We start from the raw sequence: 25,418 nt of genomic DNA, 5'->3' as shown, positions 1-25,418 counted from the left end.
AGCCTCTTACACATTGCAGCAACTTTTGGTGTTGGAGCATCCAGTCTGTCCCTGGCCCCTTTAATGTCCCCAGGACAGACTGACCCACCAAGTAACAGCTCCTTGGGTGTTCAGGGCTCTCCCAGGCCCTGGCTCAGCCCTGGTGCCACCTGGACGTTCCAGAAGGAAGAGTTACAAAAAAAAAATATTGCAAACATGCTTTGAAACATAACTGTACATCAAAAGGAGCCTTCTTTGGATTGGTGGGGATGGGGCTGTAAGCCTTGAGTTGGGGTTTAAAGTGTTTCAGGTGAGGTGTTCTTCCCTGGAGCCAGGGATGAACCATCAGTGAACAAAGGGGAACAAGGCAGAGATGGGGGGAAGATCCACACCAACAGCAGCAAAGCCCTGTTTAGATCCCCTTTCAGGCATGTTCATTACTTGTTGTTGGGGATATCCTGTGTGAGGCTGGGATCCCATTCCTGCAGCCCTTGGGACCTGACTCTGCCTGGCTTTGCCCAGCTTCAGTTCTGTGGATTCCTTTCCATCTGCTCTCCTTGCTCTGTTAAACCTAGTTCAACAAAGATTTTCAGAACAGGTTTAACATTAATCTCATGCTTTGAAATAGTTTCAATTGAAGCCTATGGGGTCTGGCTGGAGCAAGTGCTGCTGTTGTGAGCAGCTTTGGAAAAGCCCATCAGTTGTGTGCCTAAAGCCTGAGCATCCCCATGCAGAGCACTCTGATTTGAGAGCAAAGGATCCCAGGGACACTGGCAGAAGGCTTTCTGGGAGCAAAGGATCCCAGGGACACTGGCAGAAGGCTTTCTGGGAACAAAGGATCCCAGGGACACTGGCAGAAGGCTTTCTGGACCTTCTGGCTTTATCCACAGCCTAAAGCATCATCAGTAATAGAGAACTGCATCCCTGTCTCTTCCACATCTCCTTATCCTTCAAAACATTGGCAGAAGGCTTTCTGGGCCTTCTGGCTTTATCCACAGCCTACAGCATCATCAGTAATAGAGAACTGCATCCCTGTCTCTTCCACATCTCCTTATCCTTCAAGAGTTCTGTTTAGATTATTGTATAAATCAGTATGAGTCAAGTTTGACTTTGTTTATATCCAAGGATGCTGTCTAAGTCTTCTCATCCTGTACAGAAAAAAACCACTCCTTGCCACCAAATCCTGTCATCTTTATTCAGTTTTTCTTGGATGAAATGTCTGTGGGACTCAAATGTCAAGGTTAGTTCCAGTTTTCTTAAAATCTTACAGGCTCTCATATCAGATAGGTGGAATTTTCTCCAGCAAAAAGGCCACGTCTAGGCTGTGGCCAAACTCTGCACTAAGTTTTAATAGGGAGCTCAGAGAATTAATTAGGTATGTAAAAATTGTTGGCAGTAATGAGAACTCGTGTTCATCTCCAAAGCTGGAATCTGTGGTTGAAGAGAAGAATTGCTTGGGAAGACATCCAGCACTGATTGTTCTATGTGAGATCCCAGTGACTTCCATAGGAATTCCTTTATGGAAAGTTAGTGGAATATGGCACCCTGGTCATTGCTCTTTAAGAGGCTTTAAGGACTTCAGTGATTTCTGTGACTTCAGCTGCCCCACAAGACAAGGGAGATGCTCTGAGCCATGTGATGTGGTTCTGGGCTGAATGTGTGGGTGATGCAGGAAACCCAGGTGAGAATTAAGTGGGTTATGAAGTGCTTGTGAATAAACTCCTCACCCTACACCATCAAATTTTCTCTTCTAGATAGATCCACACAAAAAAAAAAAAGACTCAAGTTTGCAGAGTTATATCATATTCCTGGGACAATTTTCCATATCCTGGCACATGAAAATGTAAATTTTCTTTAGGTGTGCTGACGGTCCTTCTGAAGAGAGATCAGAGGAATCTTAAATGTCTTAAAGCAAATCAAGCTCTCCAGATATGGCTGTGCTTTTGAATATGCAAAATATCATGACTGGAAGGTCTTTTAGCCAGGAGTCTCTGTGCTGATGTTGTTCAGGCCGTTGACAATTCCATTTTCTCTTCCCACAGTGCAGATGTTCACAGTGCTGTAATGCTATTTATGGGTAAAGAAAGATGCTATTACAATGCTCTGGTAATGAAGGGAGAGTTCTGTGGGTTCATTGCTTCTTTGTTAAATACAAAACCCAATAAAGGGATTTGGAAGATGTCTGGGAGGGATAACTAGCAGAGAGTGAAAAAATAGGGAAAAGGAGAGACTGATGGAATGGTATAGATCAGAACACACACAGGCAATTCCCTCTGGTTTATATTCTGATCACACAACAATGTTACTCTGCAGTAACTCCTTGAAGCTAATAGTTTATAAAACAAAATTAGTCTGGAGAGAAAAGCAGGTATTACACATTTGTAAAAGGGGAAGAGGAATTTGACCTCATCAAGAGACATTAGTGAGCAATAACTGGGGGGGAAATTCTCAGAAGTTTTACATTGCACTTTGAAAATGGATGTAGGATCTGTGTAGCTGTGATGCCAGAACAGGCCCAAGTACAAGGAGCTTTATGCAGCTCCCCTCGAGGGGCTTGGCAGCCAGGCCTGGGTTTGTTGATGCCCCACGTGTGCTCCAGCAAAGCCAGAACCACCTCAGACAGCACAGAGAAATCTGGTGCAGCATCAACAGTTTACACACTTAAACCCAGCCACACATCAGCTTTTAAACTTTCTATCACTTCTGAAAGATTTAGATTCCTGATTGAAGAACTTTTGAAGATTTTCTTCTGCAGCTGAAGCAAGTGAGCGATTTCTGTTTCCTGGGTTATGTGGATCCTGCCTTTGGCTGCTGGGGCCAGTTTAAAAAGCAGTCACTGCATTGGGTTTGCAGGGCCAGGTTTGGTTGTGGGGACCACAGGAGAGAGAGGATTCTGTGAGAGTCTGCCAGAAGTTCCCTCGTGTCCCATGGAGCCAACACCAGCTGGCTCCAAGACAGACCCAACACTGGCCAAGGCTGAGCCTGCCAGGGGTTCACTGGAATAGCAGAGTTAAGATGGGAAAACCCCAAACTTGTGCATTTGCAGTTGGTGGGAGGAGTGAGAACATGTGAGAGGAAGAGCCCTGCAGAACCCAAGGTTGTATTTTCTGTCCCCTGTTCAGGCAAGGAGGGCACTGGTGCCACCAGGGACACCCCACCCAAGGCAGCACATCTGGACTCTGTTTGCCAAGCTGTCATGTTAGTGGAGGCTCTGGAATGATTGGTGATTTCAGGATGTTGTTTTCTGAAGAAATTGGAAATGCTGGGAAATGAACTCCTAAAATACTGTATAATGTGTGTAACTCTTTTGAAAAGTGATTTGGAGTATCAGCTCTTTGAGGAGGTGAGCACTGTGCATATTAAAATGATGCCTTTTCAAAGCTCTGAGCTGTTGCTAAAATGTTACAATAAAAAAGTCATTCCCTCCCAAACACATTACCAGTTAATGCAAACACAGGATTTTTTAAAAAGCCATTCCATTCCTTGGTGCTGAGAGCAAGGAAACAATGCAGAGGCTGCAGCCTCATGCCAGTGACCTCCTGTGTGACTCAGTGTTCCCTTGGAGAAGAACATCACGCTGGGGCTGGGGCTCTAATTAGGGAACAATAGGCAGGAAGAGCTCCAGAACTTTTGAATGGGGTCAAGAATACCTTTTGATCAACTAACAGAGACATCTTAGGATGAAAATCATGAATGTTAAAAGCCATTTCAAAACAGCATTGGAATAGGATAAGCAACACTTCAAGCACCTGAGATCAAATAAGCAATTGTTTTGTGGAAATTCTTGATCAAAGAGACAGCAGTTCCCTGCCTGCTGCATCACCAGGCTGTGAGAGAGGGAACTCAGCACCAAATTTCAGGTGTATCTCAGCTTAAAACACTGTACAGACATGGGCAGCTGCACCCTGCAGGAGCTGAGGATACATCCCCACCTCCAGCACTACAGGAAACAACAGAAGTATTTTCCTACTTGAGTTCCAGATGCAGGGAGAAAAAAGGATGTTACCAAGGGGAAAATGCAATATGCTGACCATCTGGTGAGGCACTTGCAGGCAGGGTGAGATCTCAGCTACAGGAATGGATCCCCCACATCTCTCTTAGCCAGACTGCCAGGCAGCAGAAATGCAGAAAAGATTTGGCTATTAAGAGGTGCTGTGAAATACCGTGGTACTTGAGAGGATTAACATAACCAAGTGCAGGCTTCAGCTGCTTGACTCTTTGTATGTTTTGCACTTATGTAACAGAAAGTAGCAATAAATAATGTAGTATTGCATTAGACCATATGTTGAACATTAGCAGGAGTGATGTCACACACTAATTACTGTGAACAAATGACCTATGATTTCAAATCCATTATTTCAGAAATGTGCAAATTTTAACCCTGTTTAAAGTGGGAAGGACCAAGCAGGTCCTTGCTGAGGAGGCTGCTGTGAGGTCAGGCTGGGTCTCAGTCCATGGGATTGGGGTCAGCAGGGTCCCTGGGCAGGCTCAGGTCTGGCTGGGACAGAGCTGGAGACCAGCACAGCTCCAGCTGAGCTCAGCCAGTGGCTGAGGGTCCAGGGCTGAGCTGAAATGCAGCCTCTGGGTCCTTGGGCTGTGGGTGATGGGCCCAAGGGAGGCTGGGCAGGGCTGTCCTGTGCACCCAGGACCCTGAGATAACAGCCCAGTACAGACAGCAGGACTGGGATGGCACTGCCAAAGAGTTCCCCACTGTGCAGGAGCACTTTGGGGGTCACTCCCAGCTGACCCTCTGCAGAGGGTCTGGTGTGTCAGGTCGTGCACAGAATCAGTGTTGGAAGAGACCCACAGGATCATCCAGTCCTACCGTGTGACATTGGTTCAGTTTGACCAGAATTTGACTTTTGCTTATCAAATGGAACTTCTTTCCCAAGCTAACTTTTTACCAACCCATCTTTGAGAACCTTCCTCAGAGGGATGGGTCAAATTTGGAACACACTGTCAATGCCAAATTCTCCCCCCTGTGCAATGCAGAGGTTACATTGGTGTTTAGCCTTTAGATTCTGAAAGCTGTGTAACAACCTAATGTTTACAGACTATCATTCCTTATTTCTCTCCTTGGAATCAGGCACAGCATAGATATTTTTGATAAATTATTAAATATATCCACCTGGTAGTCAGGTTGAGCAGTGTTCATCCTAAAGGCTCAAAAAATAGCACATTGCAAGTGCAGTTTTTACTTATTATGCAAGACTTCTTCTGCAAGCAGAAGTGAAGAGTGGGAGAGGTGGAGATACAATCCCATGTGTTGATGGAGTGATTACTTCAGGAATTCATTTATGTTTGCTAAAAAACTTTATGCAGATTTGTCCAGGTCATTTGGATCTCTGCCTCTCAACTGTGCACATGCTGAGGATTATGAAACCCCACTGAGTTCTCATCTTCTGAATTCCTTTTATCTTGTTTTCACTTTGGACTGCATCATACTGAAATTTAGTGGGAATATGTTACTTCCCTAACTGCAGAGTTACCATAATGCATTTAACATGGCCTGCATATCAATTACATTCCTATAATCATGGATTAAAGAGTCTGGAACAGCACATATAAAGAAATCAAGAATTTAGTTAGGTTTTATAACTGTGAGCTTAGAGTCAGTGAGAAATAAAAATGCATGCAGACTTGGTTTTCCTTCTCTTCCCTTCCTTGGGCAGCTGCCCAAATGTTGCATCTCTGAGTTAGAAAAAGGAGTTGGGTTTGGCTTCTGTACAGATTCCACATTCACTGAGCTGCTTTCTTCATTTAGTGAGGCTCTCTCTGAGCAACACTGGCCACATTCATCTTTATTAGGCTGTAATGGGAGGCACTGCACGGGAAGCCTTGATCCTGAGCTCTGCATAAAACTGCAGCTTGCAGATGCTCTAATCCTACCAGCTATTAGCTCAATAAATTTATAATTGATATATAGGTGTAAGTCTTCCACATCACCTACCTGAAGGCAAGACTTATGAAATTTAATAAACTGCCTGTGTCCTTGGAGCTGTGATCTCCCTTCATGGGGGAGAACAAAATGTCCATCAGTGCTCCTGACAATTACTAGAATCGTTGTTAATGTACTATGAGGAGTCATTCACCATCAGGAAAAGCTCTGAGACACAGTAGGCAAATATAAAACATTTTATTGTGCTAATATTACAGTTACAAGTGATATTTTAAAGCAATTTGCCATGATAATGTCAATGCAGTGCTAAGTAGTTCCTTTTAATGCTGTTCACAGAGAAGCTGATATCCACACAGATGTAGCAAGGCTTCTGAAAGACTGGCTTAATACAAGGGGAAAAGCAAAATCAGTGTGATCCAGCACAGTTGTGAGGAGAAAGGTGCTGGGTGGTTTCTGGAAGGGGGTGAGTGCCTGAGACAAAGCAGCGTTAACAGATGGAGCAGGACACCAGTGACTCCACCACGGAATGGTGCAGTGCCATTTGCATATTTTTCTTTCTAAGAAAAACAGAAATGCTATAAATATATGCAAAAATAGTTACCTGTTACCTCCAAGGCACTATTTCACTCCATTTCTTGGATATTAAGACAAACTAATCATATCTCTAATAAAGAAATGCTGTTTTTCCTCAGCACTATGCAAGGGAAGCAGCATCTTCCTGGAGGTGTATATTTGATGAACTGCAGCACTGATTATTTGATTGATTTAACTATCAGAGAGGTTATAATAATAATAAACCAAGACATCATTAACTAGCAGAGCATTTGAAATAATACAAATGAGACAATGATTCATGGGCATGTTCAGATTTCTTTTTGTGGACTGTTGGGTTCCTTAGGAATTTAGAGCCAGTTTACACAGAATTATGGACACTTATGTCATGTTGTTTTCTGAAAGTCTTGATCATAACTAGTTTGGAAGCAAGCAGAAAACAAAAAGAGCATCTAGACCATCAAAAGGAAAGAAACAATATCTCCAGAAGGAGTTAGAAAAATGCAGAAATTTACAGAGAGCTCTGCACAGGCTAAGGGTGGGAACTACATCCAGCAACCAGATACTGGACAACTAGTTACCTCAAATTTGGTTTGGAAGGCTTTGGAAAAGAAATGGTTCTTTGTTATGCTTTTGTTTGTCCTCCTTAGGTGTATGGGTGTCTTTAATTATGCAAATGTGCCTTAACGCAATTGTGGAGACAAATATTGGTGATATTTGTGAGTGCTGTGGATTTCTGGGGTAAAGGCTGACTTTTGAGACACATGTGAAGTTGCCATGGGATTAAAGAAACATAATTTATAAATGCATTCATTTGCTTGGTAAAACATCTGACTTTCCATTGCTGTCTCCTGCAGTCCATATGAGTTTGCCTCCCCACACCGATGGTTTGAGGTTCTTTAGCATAAACAAAGACTTTGTAATAATGGCTTCTCCATCTCTCCTTGCTTCTGACACCGTGCACATCCTTTACATCCAATGGGAAAAACTGATCTCCTGCAGAGATTTTGGAAGGCACAGAGGAGGCTCCCCTTCCCTTCCTGAGCCTCACCTGAGACCAGGTGGCCTTAACGTGGCTATTGGAGGTTTCATTCACATTTTCTACAGTTCCTCTTTATTGCTGCAACAAAGGATCCTTTAACTAGGCCACCCATTAAAGATCAGATACTTTCATCCTTTCTTGCCAGACACAAACTCTTTTCTCCTATCCATAATATTCTTCGCCTGTTTCTGCTTCATAATCATTGTAGGCAGTTTTATTAGTTCCAGGATCTAATTTAACATCAAAAGAATGAGACCACCTCTCTGGTGTGTGAATGACTGGCAGACCTGATTCAGGGAGGACATAAGGCACACTTGTATTTTATAGAACCAGGTTTTCTGTCTGCCAGCATCGCTGCCTTAAATGCAGGGGGAGCTAAGGGAAACCATGGTGGGTACAAAAGCAGCAGTAAAGAGTTTTCTGTGCCAGATCCCCAAAGTGTGCCTGTAAAAATATTTCCTAAGGCAGCTCTCCATCACTGCTCGTGTTAAACCTTTTAAGTCCATGTGTAATCTGGTAAATCTTATTCATCCAGATAGATGGATTGGAATGAGAACTCACCCTGCGAGGAAAGACTGGCCTGGAGAAGATAACAGTTCTTATTTGTCATCCTCTGTTATTGTAACCATATTACAGGGGATAATGAAGTGCAAGGGACAGCAATTAGTTGGTGGCAGCACAAGTGATAAGCACAGCACCAGGACTTTCATATACTGTGGTGTGCAACGCAGCCTATTGATTTAACGGCGGGTTTTCTCCCTTTCACTCTCCAGTAAAAAACAGCACTGAGATTTATGTGAGCAGCACTGCTTTGGAATACAGATCAGGCTGGAGAAACGCCGGTGTGAATCTTTGGATGCTCACAGTTTAAAAAACCCCAGCCTAGGTTAATTCATAAAGTGCTTTCCAAAGGGGCTGGATGCCGTGTGGTCCCCGGTAGGGCTCCTTGGCTCTGTTCCTCACACCTGACTGCAGATTAATCTGCCTTTTAACTGTGCCTGCGTGGAGCCACACATGCTCGGAGCCACCAGCAATGTGTCTCTCCCCAGGCCTCTCCGAACTGGGTCACCCTTCAGCTATTGGTTAGTGGGAAATTATTCCCTTTGAGATTCCCAAGGCGCTCCATGGGGCTGACTATTGTCATGTTCTGGCACCAAGATTGCAGAACAGATTATGGGCAATCTGTCAGTTCAGGCTGTTCAAGGAGAGATGAAAAATCAGACACGTGTTGCTCTCACACACTGAGCAATTCAAACAAAGACAACAGAAAATATATTTTTCCCCATTTATTATTCCATTGTTATTTCCTATTATAATATGGCAAGCAAAGCATGAAGTGCACCTTGAATAAAGAGCTCTGATGATGTATGGCCCTTGGCATTACCAAAATGTTCCTGTGGATCTCAATGGAGAAAAATTTCAGGTATCTTGAGTCGGTTTTGATATTCAGCAGCTTCCACAAATCCTGTGGAGACTGAACCCCACCCCAAAAATCACCTTTGGTTGCACCTAGGAACACATTTCACTTGTCAGGGTTGAGGCCAATCAACAATAGGGTGATAATGCATTTAGATTAGTTTGTAATTAATGTTTCCTAGCACAATTTTAAACTTGAAAATGAGAATCCAAAAGAATTTATTGTTGATCTTGGAGGGATCTTAAGATAAGTTGAAATCATGGCCTTTGAATACAACCAGGACACCAACATCGTAGGAATTCTTGTATGGCCTTCCAGAATTGTCCAAGGCCAGGTTGGATGGGGCTTGGAGCAACCTGGGATAGTGGAAGGTGCAATGAGATGTTCCTGAAGGTCCCTTCTTGTCCAAAGCATTCTCTATTCCTCCCTCTCTAACCTTGAATTATGTAACATAATGAGTTATGCCTTGAGCAGGGCATGGCTTTTTTTGGCCTTGTCTCAGAGAAATAATCATCTGCCAGTGAACACGTTTAATATTGTCACCTAATATTGTAGGTTAAAAAGAGAATTGCGTTGGAAATTTCATTCTGGTAAACAAGCAGTGAGATGACAAACGCCACAAAAAACAACTCCAGTCACTGCAATGCTTAATGTTTTCTAGTCTTGGTTTTATATCAGCTTCCAATTACAACTACAAAGGCAGAATCCCAATGCTGATGTAATTAGAAGACATATAAGCAAATTAAGAATTGAACAAATATTTCAGAGCTTAGAATAAACAATCCTAATAACCTTTTTAGCCATTAAAGAAGCCTATTTTTTATTTTAAATAAAGGACATTCTGGCAATGGCTTAACAAGGATGAGAAATTTGTGGGGAATTTGAGTTAGTGGGGTGATGTACTGCGGGGCAAGAATTCCCTCCCAGCCCTGGCCCAGGTTTAAGATGGTTTCTTGTGCTGTCTGCTGTCCAGGGCAGTCACTGGCTGGATCCCCAGCCCTTGGATTAAACCAGAAAACAGCCCCATGGATGCTGCACCCCCTGTGCCCTCAGGCAAGTTGTAGGAGTAATGATCCAAAAGGGTTTAGGAGTTTTATTGCAGCAGGGAGGCAGCAGGGGTCAAATCTGTACCAGAAAACCTATAACTAAGTCTGTAATTCTTTTATGGGCAAAGCTGCAGGGATTTCTGCTTGATTAAGGATTGCATGATTGAGGCCAGTGACATTAACAGGCACAATGTCCCCTCTGCATCTAAAACAGTGATCAAACATGACAGGAAAAGCCATGAAATACCAAAATCCCAACACTTCCTTGCTGGTAAGAGTGGCTGCATGCTTCCCGTCCTTGCCAGCTCTATAAACGGGATTTCTCTTTCTTTTCTGCCATTCAAAGTAATTTTGGAACTTCCCTGTTGTATTTAATGCATACCTCTCGCCTATCCAGGCTCTGCACTTGCCCAGCTTTGTTTTGAGGCTACATGATCAATAAATGTCACTGCTGAAGTGCTTTGCCAGTTCAGGTATGAGAAATGAAAACAGAAGCTCCAGCTCTCTTGTAGTGGTTGTGACAAATTGATTCCTTTTGGTCTACCTTGCATTTCTCTCACTTCATGTGTCTGAAGAGAGGGGGATTTCTCACAGCACCTGCTGCTGGGCCAGCCTGAATTCCAAGATCCTTTAAAGATTTGTTATAAAATTTGTCTTGTGCTCATGTAAAATGGGAAGCAGTGGGATTCTTATAATCTGAAACCATTTGTGTTTTGGCAGTTAAAAATACTAAAGCAGAGACTGTCCGTGCACAATGAACCTGCACTTGTAATTACAATTTGTCCCTGAATACTCAGGGCGGTGCAATTAGGTGAGGAATTATATGCTTAAAGGACTACTTGGGCACTTTATGGCCAAATGAAAACATAACTATTCATAAGTACAGGTGCATATATGTTTGCTTAAAAAGAAACAACAAACAATTATTGGATCCCCAGAGGAACATTTGTTCCCTTCCCCAGGAAATAAGAGGACTGACTTGTGCTGAAGGAAGGATTTTTATCCTTGCTGCATGAAACCGTACCAGGATTGTTTTCCAATTACTGTTTTGAGCAACAGCACAAGTTCAGAAATGGATTAATCTGAAACTTTACTTGTAGCTCCCTAAAATACATCCACAGTTTACTCTATTTTACAGCCAGTTTTGCTGAGACACAGAAGCACAGAGAACTTTGCCACTTGGTTTAGCTTCTTTTCCCCCCAGAAATCCATTAACAAACACTTGCTGTTCTTAAGAGTTTGTGACACATATGAAACATAGAACTCACAATTCTTCAGAGTCAGTTAATGAACTGAGTGTGCATTTTTGTCTGCTGGAATCTGTCCCTGAGATTTCCAATTCCTTTTGCTTAATTTCTGTGTTCTGAAAGTTTTTAAACTGTCAGCAATGTTTTACCAGTCTTCACCTTATGGCAGGAACTGAACCCTGCTTTCATTAAGGAGTGGAAAGGGATGCCAGTTGGATTTTTTTTTCTTCAGATCCCATAGGAGGAGGTATGGGTGAGCAAAAGCTAGCACTGCAAAAAAAAAAAGAGCAGGTGAAATGTACCCACTGAAAAAAAAATCAGAAGAGATTTAGTCATCTATGCAGAACACATACAACACCTAATTAAATCAGGTTTCATTGAAATTAAAATAAACAGCCTGAATTAATGAATGCAGCTTGTGAGGAACACTCAGCTCCCATTGTGCAGGCAGACTTTACACGAGGCATTTTTGATAAGACATTCTGGGGGGCAGAAGCTGTCACTGCGTGTGGGTACCATGGGGAAGGGCACAGGACAGGACAGAGATCTCTGCTCTGGCACCTGGATGTGTCCCAGCTCCTCTGCTCCCTGCTGGCTGACCTTTGGCAAGTCACATCTCATTTCTGACAGCCTCTGAAAGCATTTTGTAGTCTCCTCAGGAGTAGCAATATTTAGGAACAAAGCATCATTGTCCCAGTAATGTGTGATTTGCGTGCTGCTTTATTCCACAGGATGGGGCTTAAACAAAATTTATGGGAAATGCTGGCTTGTGCTGGATCTCTGCACAGGAGTGAATCTTACCCAAGATCAATAGAGTCATTCCCCAGCCCTGGGGGTTTTATGAGTGCCACAGCATAAAGGAATCAGGTCCTTCCCCAACAAAAGCACTGTGCCTCTGCCATAATTGCTAAGCTTGGAAAGTGGATAAATACTAAATTCTGTATTTCCAGTGTTTTCCATTTCTTTGTATCCATTAATGAAATTACAGCCCTGCTAATAACAATGTGACATCCTGGCCGTGGGAAAGGTATGTGGGAAATGTCAGAAATGCAAGTTTGAGTGAAAAAGGTGCAAGTCCTCACCTGTTGTTATCCTGCTGACTTCATCAAGGTTATACAGTGTTTTCAGGAATGCATGGGAAGTGGTATTTTCAAGTTATTATTTTGATTTTCCATAAGATTTGGCCACCTCTGATGGGCTGGGGGAGTCCAGCACCTCTTCGGCAGAGACTGGCGGAAGCAGCAACTACAACAGTGAGTGGTTTCCAACAAATCCAATGGCTCCTGCAGGGTGGTGGGATCTGAGGGAGCTGCTGCCAGCCTGTCCCTGGGCATGGTTTCTCTCTTGAATGGCACATAATGCGCTGGACACCAAACCTGAGGGATGCTGAGGCAGAATCTCAAGGAAATTCAGTAGTTTCATGCAGTGTTTCTGTTAACTGGGTTGGATTTTTAAATTCAGCCCAAAGCTGTGCTTTAGGCAGCTGGATGGATGCAATTTATAGTTCCATGTCCTTAAATGCTGCACGTCGTACCACAGGCCTGCCTGGTGCTCAGCTGGGCTATTTGACACCTCCAAAACACCAGCTGGAGACACGAGACTCCTTCTGCTTCTCCCTTAATATGCTATTCTGAGGTTAAAGAGATGTTAAAGCCTCTTCTGATCACTAAAGACCTCATGGAGTTTTACACTAAACCAGCTCTAGGTCAGTATGTCCTGGCCACATTTCAGCTTGGGTAAATCACAGGGCACAGGATTGGCTGTTCTGGCTCACTTTATGCTTCATCCCCTTCATTCTGTTGTGTACAGTAACACTCTGAGGGCCAAATCTTCTGGCATCAGCTGCCTATGGTAGAACTGCATCCCCTTCTACCCAGAACCACTTTGATCTCTTTTCCTTATGCAAAACATCTACTGGGAGCACTCAGAGCAGGCAGGGAAAAGAGAACCTCAACTGTGTCGGTATTTGCTCCTTTAATATATTTTGGGATGTGTGTGGGTTTATTTACAAAGCACGTGTAGTTAAATGTCATTGAAAAATATAATTAAAAATCAATTAAGAGACCATTTTAAAAACAAGAGGTTGTAAAAATGGAATTTACAATAATAACCAGACTAAGCATTTGGCATTTACATGTCTGCACCAAATAGCAATTCCCTTGTTAGTTGTGCTTGAGTGACAAGGTACTTGCTTATCTCCTGGATATAAATTCCAATATTCTTGTTATTGCTGGGACAAATAAATACCTGCATAAAGACTTCTTGCACTGCCAAGTAACACCAACTGATTAAATTCAGACAATTGTTTTTTTGTTCTTGTCTGGGCCCAGTGCCAAAATGATCCCATTGTATGAAGCGCCAGATTTTGCATTCAGTTTATGCTCAATTAATGCAAGGTAAATACTGCACTACCAATACAAATCTAAGCATAGAGAGACATTCTGAAATATTTTAATTTCCTACATAAAAGCTGAACATGCAGAACACATAGAAGCAAAAATGGAAGCATATTTGCCCTATAACACAACATGGTGGTGAAGGCAATTGCTGTGGCTAGAACTCTCCAAGGGGAAGGACCTCAGTTGTGCTTGGAACCTGTGAGGTACACAAGTCCCTGTGACACAGTTTGGCTTCCAGAGAAATAACTGGCAATGTCTCCATAAATCCACTGGAATGCCTATATGTACATGTGGAACTCATGCCTGCACACTCTGGATCTGGCTTTAAATGGTAAGAGCTCAAGGACTGTCTTGCTGTAGGATCAAATATCCCAGATTTAGAACCAAGCCTGAAGTCTTTTTCTTTGTTAATACTCATGCCCTTCTTTTCCCATCTTCATCGTGAACAGTTAGGGGTATTCCTGAGGTCCTTGTAAAAGAGGTGGAGATTAAATATCTAAAAAGCATTTAATTCATCATGAACCCATAGGAAACACTGGAATCAGTGATAATGTCCATCTGTGATGGTTCTATGTTGAAGGGGGTGGTGCAGGACAACCCTTGGGAAGTTCTCTGCCTGTGTGCACATCCCTTCTCTTCCTGGCAGTACTGAGGAGAGTGGTTGGCTCTTCCTGAGGTTTGGGGTCAGCCTGGAGAGCAGGAGTTGTGCTGGAGAGCAAAGTGCCTCTTTGTGGGGTAGGGAGAAGGTTGGTGTAGTTGCTGCAGCGGGCCATTTCCCTCAGGTGATGGATTAAAGTGAACCATCCCACACCCTCCTGCTTGATTCTGTGCTGATTGGGTTCTCTCCTGTGCCTGGCTGTGGCTTCTACAATTTAGCTCTCATTCCTCATTACGTGCACAGACCAAAATGAATCAAAACCCTCTTGAAAATCTGACATTGCAGCCCTTTAGAATTTGGATGACATGGAGTGTCTGTTTCTCCTATTTATGACTAATCAGAGGTTTCATATGTGCCACCCCATGCTCTCATCAGTTCAAGATGCAGAAATCAGCCCCTTTCTTTTACCATTGCATCCTTCTTTGTCTCTGAAGATCTCCATTAAAATCTTACTGTAATACTCAATCTGCATTTTTCCCAGTTTTCACATCCATGGATACACTGCAATAACACACTTACACTTGTTTTATGAGGAGGTCTTACTGCAAGTATTTTATTCAATTTTAAGGATTTCTTCCCTCATTTTTTGGTCCCACAATTCAGACCATTCCCAGAGGTTGTTGCCTGTGCCATCCCTGCACCCTTCCCAGCAGGCAGCACCCTGGTGCATCCCCCTCCAGACATTTTCCCTCTGATCCAGGCAATTTGTGCTCAGACTTGGATGGAATATGGGTTTTTTGTGTTCGCATACGAACATCTGCTTCAAATTCCCAAGCCAAGAAAGACAAGAAGCAAATCAAACTATTTGTTCTTCTTTCTGTCTCTTTAATATCAAAGTCATTCCTTACATGCTCCTTAAGCTTCCACTTTTGATCAGGAGATATTAAAAATGGATCTAAACAACTCACATCTTAATCATATTCCTTTGTGAGCAGGGCAAGAGTGAGGGGAGCAGGGGAGAGAAGCCAAAGCTGCTCTGCTGCTCATGCTCAGTATCCAACACTTAATTCCCTGCCTTGGGAGCAGAGGGGAGTCCCTGTCTCTCCTGAGCTGCCCTGTGCAGAGCACAAGGCCTCTGGAACATCCTGCAGCTTCAAATCAATCTCTGCCTGCGCTGGAGCAGCCTGGGAACAATTCCCTGCTGCTCTCTGATTTGTGCTGGAGACCTGGAAAAGGGAGTTTGGAGGATGACTCAGACATTCCTTCTTCCCCCTGGGCTTTCTTGCAGTGCCAGCCCAGCAGCCAAATCACTCTTCTGGGTGCCTCGGTTGCAAGTTCTCAAAAATCTCTTTAAGAAAATACTGTAAAATGTCTTTTAAGAAAAACCAAAGAGAAACTTGAATGTTTTCACAATCCTGTGCAGATTTTGAAAAAGATGTCATTCACTTCAACAGGAAAACCAGTAAGTTATGGCACTATTTGGATTCAGTCAATGAAAAATCAAAATAATAAAATAAGGTTTAGCATTTCACAAGAAATTGTTCATTCTATACAAACCTGATTTCATTCTGTGATGAAATCACAGATTTAGTTGCAAGTTCTATTAGAGTAGCTGTGCAAACAAAATAAATTTTTTGACATGTTTGATTCAGTACTGAAGGATATTCTGATTAAAAAATCAGCACTATACAATTATCAACAACATGTATTAATAATTGAATAAAACCTAAATGACAGATCTCAAAAAGCAGCTGTCAATGTGGAACAAACATCAAATGTATTTCTGGTGGCTTTCTGCTATTTCACTTACTCCTATAAATATTTACATTACTGATATAGGAGTAAATATGGAATCACTGCAGCAAAAAATTGTGAATGACACAAGAACTAGCAGAGTGGTGAGTGCTGATGGGCACAGAGTGTTCACACAGAGCCATCTAAACCAGCTGACAAATTATTTTAGCATTTCTAGAGGAAGGCTGAAATTTATCTCCATATTATTGACATCCCTGCCCATGGCTGGAGGTTGGAATGAGGCTGGTTAAGGTCCCTGTGAACCCAAACCATTCTGTCTTTTCCAGCCCAAGCCTTTCTATAATTTCTGGGATTCTCTTATTCCCCACAAGGCGTTGGCTTGTTTTGGTGAAGGCTGTGGGAACCGAAAGATCCGCATGTCAGTCAGGACATGACAGAGTTTGCCAAGCAAAGGAGCCAAGGGAACGGGAGCTTTGTCCTTGGGCCAGGTGATTTTCTGCCCCCCAGGTTAACTGGAAATTCCACATCCCTGGGATCCAGCGCTCCCACTCTCCGGGCTGTGCTGGGATGGCAGCAGAGGAGCCCTCGGGCAGTCCCAGCAGACCCTGCCCCACTCCCAGGGAGTTCTCCCGCTGTGCTTGGACTGATGAGGCCCAGGGGCAGGAGTGGTGATGGTGAGAGCTGTGCCCCTCACAGCTGCTGCTCCCGCTCCAGGAGCCTGCGCCGCTGCGCCAGAGCTGATCTCTGCTTGCAGAGGCAGAGCAAGAACAAATGAGATCCCTTTTCTGCTGATGAGGTAGCTCAGAGGTGGAGAGGGCAGCATGAGAGCAGCCTCAAATGCTTGAAGACCCCAGAAGTGCAGAAGGGAGCTCTGGATTATTTCCAGAAATAAAAAGAGTTGGCGACTCATTTCCATGTATCTGAATTCAGTTCAGTGTTTCAGTTTTAACAGAGAGTCAAGATTTTGATTTATTTAGTAAGTTTATACTGGGCTTTGCAGCCCTGCCTGCCACAAACCCTTCCCTTTCCCTGTGGCTTAAGGACACTGAGGAATGGAGACCTTCATTCTTCAGGGAGACATGTAACTATGAGGATTTTTTAATACTTCTCCTTGTGCCAGCTCAAACTTTATGGATAAGTTAAGAGCTGCTCTTCCTTGTGCTCTCAGTTGGCCATCTGTCACTGACACTAAAACCCTTGGAACAGGAACATTACAAAGCTTTGGGAAAGATCTCACCGTGCCCTTAAAGGGGTGTGAGGTTTAGTGGGCAGCTGTAGAAACGGCTTTGCTTTATGGACTTCACACGCTATAAAAAGACAACTCACTACCCACAGTCTTAATTAGAGTGCTCTGGACTCTTAAGGGGGATGTGGGAGCTTTGTCCAAGCCAGACAGAAATCAGCCAGTGTGGCTCTTATCTAGGATGTAATTTTGGGAATAAAGTCTCTCAATTTGGACATTGTGTTCCAAAAACATCTACTTGCAGTAAAGTATCAAAACAAGACATTTCGAGTCTCACACACAGCTCATACCTTTTCAGAATAGTGCAGATCTGGGAGTCTTTGAGCTCCCACAGGAGTTAAATAATGGTATTTATAATCATTTGTAAAGCCATTCCCTTGGAGGAGTGACAGGAATGAGCCTCACATCTCTTACAGCACAAACTTCCTAAGTGAGGAATGAAGGAAGTTCACATCTTCTCATGATTTATACCCTGATTTCTGGTTCCAGAGTCACATTGCTGTAGCTTGCAAGCCAGGGGATCGTGACAGTAGCTCAGGCCTTTTTCTGAGGACTCTGTGGGCACCTAATGAATTCACTGTGAATCTCCCACTGTCTGTTTAAGGCTTGACTGTAAATGGCAAGATCAGTCTTTGTCTCTCCTTCTACTGAGGGAGCGTAAAGCAAAGCTCCCTGAGCAGTGAGGACTAAAATAGCTGAACACAGCAAAGAAACCTTTCTCAGTGAGCTGTCTGACATCCATCCCCTCTTCACAGGTACTCTGCAGGTCAATAATACCTCCATGAACCCAGAAACCAACCTGCCAGACAGCTTCATCCTTACACCCCCTCCATCCCACGTTGCCTTTTGGCTTTGAATTGCTGTGGTTCCAGTCAGTCTCTCCTTCCTTTAATAGGCAGACATGAAGTTGTGATCAAGAGAAACAGGAATTACCTGGAAAAATCTGCAACTTTGAGTCGCACAAAGCCATCCAAATCTTCCCAAGCTCATCCACTTCCAGTGTCATGAGCTGCTGTGTGACACCTCATGGGTACAACATCCCATAAGATGGGGAGAAGAACCTCATTCAGCCCAGGAAAGGCCCCTGGGAGCACACAGACAGGAGGAGCTGCTCAGCCTGTGGGCCACAGCAAGGCTGCAGAGGCTGCAGTTCCACCTTGCCTTGTAATATTGTAAGATTTATTTTCAGATCTTATCAGCAATTCACTGTGGGCTGTTCTCTGCTGAGCAAAATTCATCCATCAATCTCCTGGCATGGCCACATTCCAGCCTACACCGAGGTGACAGTTCAGCTGTGCTAATGATCAGCCTCACATCCACATCCGCATTCCCCCTTGGTCTGATTCTTCTTCTCTTATGATAATTTAATTGATTGAGCACACTGGCTTCTAGTCAAGAAGCTCTTCTCAGCTTAACTCTCAGTTTAAAAAAATCACTGCTCAACATCTCTATAATTAGAGTTAGTTGCTAAACCCTGTATCCAGGTAATTACTGGTATATGAGAGGGACATATCTTGAACTGATCAAATCAGGGATTTAAGCAAAATGCCCTTGATCCATGTTTCACAATGTGTTCATGTCTTCTACTTTGGGTATTTTCCCCCTTTTTTAGTGTTAAATATAGCTGGGTTAGGAAGGTTCACGAAGAGTCAGGACAGTTAGGGGTAATTTTTTATTCATATCCCTGTTATTGTTTGGGGAAGCTCAGTAGGGTTCATTAATATTGCATTTCCAATGAAAAGGCACTCAAAAGCCAAACAGTTCAATTATATTCTGAAGCTGCAATGCGATACAAAAATGAGCAGTGCAGTGATGCAGTCGTGGCTTAGACCAACTGCTCCTGCAGTCAACAGCACCTCTCCCCCTTTTATTCCACAGGGCAGCTGTTCCACAGTGCAAACCAAACCAAATGCCATGATCTGAGGGGTTCATCTGGGCTTTTGTACTTGAGTCAGGCTCACTGAGAGGTGCAGGAAACAAAAGGAATCTTTGGAGTGACAGAGTTTGACTGATCCTATGTGCTGACCCTACTTCCATGAAGGTGTTTATTTGCAGGAAAACTCCCACTGCAGGGATGGAGCTGCAGCTGCTGGAGTGGGGGAGGGTGTGCCAAGCTCCCTGTTCTGCTTTGCATTCGCTTGGGCCAGTAGAAGCATCCAGAATGTGATAATCTGCATCCAGAACTACACAGAATTATGAAATATCCCTTCAGCCTGGAGGGGAGAAGGTTCTGGAGAGAACCCACTGAAGCCTTAGAGGGTTATAAAAAAGAGGGAAAGTAACTTTTTACACTGATAGATGGTGATAGGACAAGGGAGACCAGTTTTAAACTAAAAATGAGAGAGATTTAGATCAGATGTTTGGAAGGAATTGTTCCCTGTGAGGTTGGTGAGGCCCTGGCACAGGGTGCCCAGAGCAGCTGGGGCTGCCCCTGGATCCCTGCAAGCCCAAGGCCAGGCTGGACAGGGCTTGGAGCACCTTGGGATAGTGGAGGGTGTCCTTGCCCATGGCAGGGGGTGAAATGGGATGATCTTCAAGCTGCCTTCAACCCAAACTATTTGTGGTTCTGTGATTATCCCCTACTTCTCTGAAAGAGAGAATGAGAACTTGTGATTGATTCCAGTGAAAGTGAGATCATGCTTTATATGCAGAGGTCTCTGATTTTCCAGATGCAATGGGATCTGGATGCTCAAAATAATGACATATAAAAATTTAATGTTTTGGAAGTTTTATTATTTTTCTTTATAGGAAACACCAAAGTAAAATTTGATTTTTGCTGGATTTATGGCTTGATCACTCACCCTATTAAGAGTAATGATTGCACTCTCTGACCTTGTAGGGCACCAGCTATGAAATTTGAGATGATGGCCCAAACATTTTTGCAATACAACTCTTGGCTAGTGCATGACAGGCTATTGACTGAAGTACTGTCAATGCACAAATGAGATTATAACCAGAGAAGGTCTTGATTGCTTTGGTCTGTTATTCAATACCCTCTTCTCTTACAAGCAGCTTCTTGGCATTTTTTTCAGGCTAACGTAGACCTTCCCTCCCTGACAAATGACACGAGTTGATTGTATAGACAGACTCTGCGGCAGTTTTTTATCTGCAGAAGACTCATCTCCAGCAGGACTCTTGCTCTTGGTGTGTGTAAGAGCCTCTCTGAGCCTGGCTGGCTGTTGAGCAGTGCAGGAAGTCTGATCTGCCGTGATGGAGAGGGCAGGGCAGCCTCACGTCCTGGGGGGCAGCGGTCCATGGCTGCACAGGGAAGGGATGGCTGGAGCGCTCCGCTTTCATTTCATTTAAATGAGCAGAATTGCTTTACTTCCCCCCTAGGTATAACAATTATTAAGAATTTATATTGCTATTCATGCTGTATAATAATGAACAAAAACTGGGTTTGCACTCTTAACCTTTGCTGTTAGGTAGAAATGGAGAAGCAGCAACAGTGACTTATGAGACCAGATCTATCTGCACCATCACACTCCCTGCCTCCTTTTACACTTTGGGAGACAGAGAGTTTGTGCTCTATCATCTTTGGATGTCCCCACTGTGAAAAATAACTAGTTAATGCATTTTTTACTTTCTTCCATATGTTTCCAAAATAAATCTATTCATCACTTAAACAAACCCACCCAGCATTTCTCATGTATTCTGATTTTTCAGTTAAACATTGTTTGTATTTAAATATAAATATTGTTCAAAATGTAGCATTAATATTTTGCCTACTGACAAGCAGTTCTGTATCCTATTAAAATTTAAACAGCCATTATGTACATGAAAGTTTTTTTGTTGTAGTTTGCAAGGTGCTATAACAATAATTACCCGAGTGCATCAATCATTTTTCATTGCCTCATTTGTATCACGGGGATAAGTAGCTCCAATTAAAATCCCATTTTACATAAATAGATATGGTTTGAATCAAACCACAGTCTGTTTCCACTTCTGAAACGCTGGCCATAGGATATCTTTTTCATTATTCAAAATGTATGATGTGTACTGCTTATCTTTTTGTGCTTAAAAAGGCGTAAGTCTGCAGGCAGACATGCCTTAGTGCAGGTTTGGCAGGGAGCAAATAATTGTTACTGTAATTATCTATCAATTTTACTGTTCCAAATATTTTAGCCAAAAAGCTAACTAGTATAATCACATGTTTATTCCTGACACATTATAGTTTGAGTAAGCAGAACTGAAAATGTTTAATATGAATTAACAGCTTCAGGAAAAATTATAATTTTTCTATTACTAGTGATTTCCCCTCCACCACGGCAGCTTTTTCTGCTAAATGTGCTCATATTGTCAGTTATTGTGGAAAACCAAATGAGGGGAAACTTGGGGAATTATCTTCTGCTCCATTGTGATTAACTCTGCAAGGAAACAAATCAGACTTTCCCTTTCCCACCTCTGCCAGAGGCTGGTTCCACTCCCAGGCTACAGCTCAGGTAAAGGAAGGCTGTGCCCTCTGTTCCCCTGGGAATGGTGGGATGTCTCTGCCTTCCCAGGCTGAGGCAGGTCCATCCACCTGGGTTTTTCTTCTCCCCTCTCTACGGGTTTGGCCCAGCTTTCACAACTCCTCATTTTTCCTTCCAAACCTGGGAACATCTTGGTTCCAGGGGGTCAGTTCAAGCCCACCTGTTCCTGCAAAGCCTTTGTACGCTTTCAAAGTTGGAATGTTCAAATTGCAAATGGATCAGAATTCTCTGTACTGCTCCAAAAGGCTTTTAATATAATTTCTGCAGAATCTGGAACTCGATGAGCAGAAAATTGCAGAAATCTCAATGACTCCAACAAAAGGACTAAACAGTAGTTTAGGTCGCACTGTGCCTTCTCTGTCAATTCCCTTTCTTTGCTCAGCCCAGTGCTCTGCTTCTGGAGAAGCTGGGGACAGCAGTGACATTTGAGACACCCAGGCTGTACCAGGTGATGATGGCCTGGACACGCTACAGCCTCTGGAAGCGCCACCAGAGGGGAGCTATGGAGTAAAAATAGGGAAAAAACTGAAGCAAAACTAGAAATTCAGACTGAGAAGAGGTTTGTCTTAGACATTAGCAGGAAATTATCCCCTGGGAGGAACACCATCAGAGGGGAGCGATGGAGTAAAAATAGGGAAAAACTGAAGCAAAACTAGAAATTCAAACTGAGAAGAGGTTTGTCTTAGACATTAGCAGGAAATTATCCCCTGGGAGGGAGGTGAGGCCCTGGCACAGGGTCCCCAGAGAAGCTGTGGCTGCCCCTGGATCCCTGAAGTGTCCAAGGCCAAGATGGACAGGGCTTGGAGCACTCTGGGATAGTGGAGGGTGTCCCATGACAGGTGTGAGACTGGGTGAGCTTTAAGCTCCCTTCCAACCCAAACTATTTTCCAATTCTGTGATTCTACTAAAAATGTGAGACTCAGGCTCAAAAATATCCAAAAGTCTTTATCCTGGATATTTAAGGATGTGCTTAAAGAGTCATTTTGGGGCTGCCCAAAATGAGGACAAATTAGGAACTTACACCAAATGATTTAGCTCAGTTTTACAAGGACTTTTCTAATTGCTACCTTTTTGCCTCAAACAGTGTCTCCCACCTTCACGTTCCTGCTGCTACTGCTGTGACTAAACCCCCTATTTGTGCCATACTGTAATCACCAGATTCCTCCTCTGGCGTGCTGAAGCAGTAGATAATGTCTGTGTTTTTATTTGTCAGGTCAGGAGCACCAATTCATAGCTCAGGGATCATCAGCACCGTGAGCTGACACCAGACTCTGTCCAGCTGCTGTTTTCTTACAGTCACACAACAGAAAATCAATGGTGTCAGGAACACTGGGATAATTCTACTGTTACAATCAATACATGCTGATTAAACCAGTTGTGTCTGTTGGGTAAATTTGCTGCATCATAATTAGAATTATTAATTAAAAATAGGAAATCAATTGACACAAATTAAGCAAAAAAAGAAATTTGCTTTATTTCTTTGACACTCTCTTCAGAGGCCTCAATAACTGTGACAACAGGGACGTGACCGAGTGGCATTTGTCAGTTTTTTAATGCTGTCCTAAGTTTTAAAAATTGACTTATAAACCCTGCTAATGCAGCTCCCAGGAAATCAGACAGGAGATGTCTTGTGTGCAAGAAGCAGCTATTTATTTTATTACAGTCAGTCATTATTCCCTGCCTATCCAGGAGTAAAAAGCAGGAGTCATGTGCGTGGCACTGGGGAGGGGAAGCAGCTGGGGAACGAAAGCCTTGGGGAGCAAGATGAACTCATCCCCTTCCCACGTTGTTTTCTGTTTGCAGATAACAAGGATAAACAAATTGATCATTTCTGTGCTGGTTCTAATGGGCTTCTCATTGTTGACTACTTCCTATAATGTGCTAGTGACCTTCATTATTTTCAGGGACACGTTATGTGGGACACTAAGTCAGGGACAGCAGGAATTCACGTGCTCTTTCATTCAGCTCTTTATTTTCCTCTCTGTTTTTCAGGGATTTTATGTAGTTGGGGTTTGTTTTTCCCTTCTTTTAATCTATCATCTCAGTGTTCTTTTCCTACATACTCTTTCTCCTTGATTTCCTCCTACTCTTAGTGATTTCCCTTTTTCTGTCTAATATTTTCCATGCCTTGTTTTCTTCCCCCTGTTCTTCTTGCACACATGAAAGCAGGAAAGGGCAGGATTACTCTGGATCTTCAAACTCCTGTGTTTTGCTCACCTACAGCCAAATATTTCCTCTGAGCTTTCACACCAATGAAGGATGTGAGGGCAGAAAGGACAACTGGTTTGGGTAAATGTGTGACTGGTCACTGCTGGTGCTGGTTAATGGAATGTTCTTTTAGTAATCATTGGTGGTAAACTGGGACTGTGTTGTTCAGCCTGGAGAGGAGAAGGATCCAGGAGAGCTCAGAGCCCCTGCCAGGGCCTAAAGAGGCTGCAGGAGAGCTGGAGTGACTGGGGACAAGGGATGGAGGGACAGGACACAGGGAATGGCTCCCACTGCCAGAGGGCAGGGATGGATGGGACATTGGGAAGGAATTGTTCCCTGGGAGGGTGGGGAGACCCTGGCACAGGTGCCCAGAGCAGCTGTGGCTGCCCCTGGGTTCCTGGGAATGTCCAAGGCCAGGTTGGATGGGACTTGGAGCACCCTGAGAGAGTGGAGGTGTCCCTGCCCATGGCCTGGGGATGGATGATCTTCAAGCTCCCTTCCAACCCAAGCATTGCAGGAGTTTATGATCTCATTCATACAGCTTTTCTAGTGCTAAACCTGTTTTTTGAGGTGTTTTACAATAACAGTATTTCATTGACGTGTATTTCTAAGACCAGTCAAAAGTAAGAGCAAATAAAAATGTCTTTAGTTTAAAAGCCAGGACAGATTGAGTGGTTTGCACAAGAATCAGGAAAAGCAGAGTTGTTAAAAGTCCCAATTCCAAAGACTTATGGCCATGTCTCAGGTGGGCTCAGCAAGCTGCCAGTTTGGACCTCCCTGGCAACGGAGAACATATGGAAGCAGGAGGATCCATCCACTATATCTGAGCACAACTGTTGAGTACCTTAAAATTAAGCTGTAAAACCTGGGCATCAATAAAAATCTTTACAGCACTCGTGTAAATAGTGTAAAATAAGGTGGATGTAGTCGAGCAGTCAGAACCTGAGAGGGGAATTCTGGCAGCCACGCTCGGGGTGAGTTGTGCTCCCAATGGGAAGTAATAAAGAGCTCCCACGAGGAAAATGGTCCCATAATTGAGACTTGAGAAAACAAGGACTTGGATCGACAGCTTCAAATCTTTTTTACTAAGATTCCACCTGGCAGTATTTTGTGGGCAGCAGCTCAACATTCTGTTGCCAGGACAAATCTGAGGATAAATCAGGTTATAAGGCTACGCTGGGAAAACGAGTGGTGTCTTTTGCTTTCCTTTCAGTGGGCTGTGGATCAGGGTAATTAGAGTTTCAGCTTTATAAATCTTTGTCACATGTCACGGCTGTGGCCCTGCTCCACCACGGGTCCTGTTGCCATGAGTGAAGTGTAAACAGCCATCAGTGGTTCCTCTGAAACTCCAGGGCAGGCAGGAGCCAGTGCAAGGTTATCTCTCAAGGTGTAGCCATGATGAGCTACAATTACTGTTTTTCCAGCAGCTTTGAAAATGGAATTAGTTAGCTTGTGCATAAAAGTGCTTGTTGTTTCTTGGCAGTCAAGTGGTGTTTTGATTTTTAATGAAATTCACAGTATTTGCATTATGAGGTTATAATTCTTTTTAAGTCCATGGGTC

The 25,418-nt window shown here is 43.5% G+C and overlaps 1 protein-coding gene across 6 annotated transcripts in view; it reads left to right on the top strand.

The window, feature by feature from the left end:
* The window catches only part of MEGF11 (multiple EGF like domains 11), a 252,056-nt gene that overhangs the window by 121,650 nt on the left and 104,988 nt on the right, over positions 1-25,418 (top strand). For 5 of the 6 annotated variants that reach the window (XM_039723396.1, XM_039723398.1, XM_039723397.1 and 2 more), the window contains exon 7: positions 12,361-12,435. The exons of the other annotated variant lie outside the window; for it this stretch is intronic. In XM_039723396.1, coding sequence (XP_039579330.1) covers positions 12,361-12,435 — 75 coding nt within the window. The remainder of the gene's footprint in view (positions 1-12,360; positions 12,436-25,418) is intronic. 6 annotated transcript variants of the gene reach the window in all.

Source organism: Passer montanus, unplaced genomic scaffold (assembly GCF_014805655.1).
Source record: "Passer montanus isolate IOZ18808 unplaced genomic scaffold, ASM1480565v1 scaffold5, whole genome shotgun sequence".
NCBI classification, from domain to species: Eukaryota; Metazoa; Chordata; class Aves; order Passeriformes; family Passeridae; genus Passer; species Passer montanus.
The sequence above is the reverse complement of the archived record's forward strand: the minus strand, read 5'-3'. Positions and strand labels throughout refer to the sequence as shown.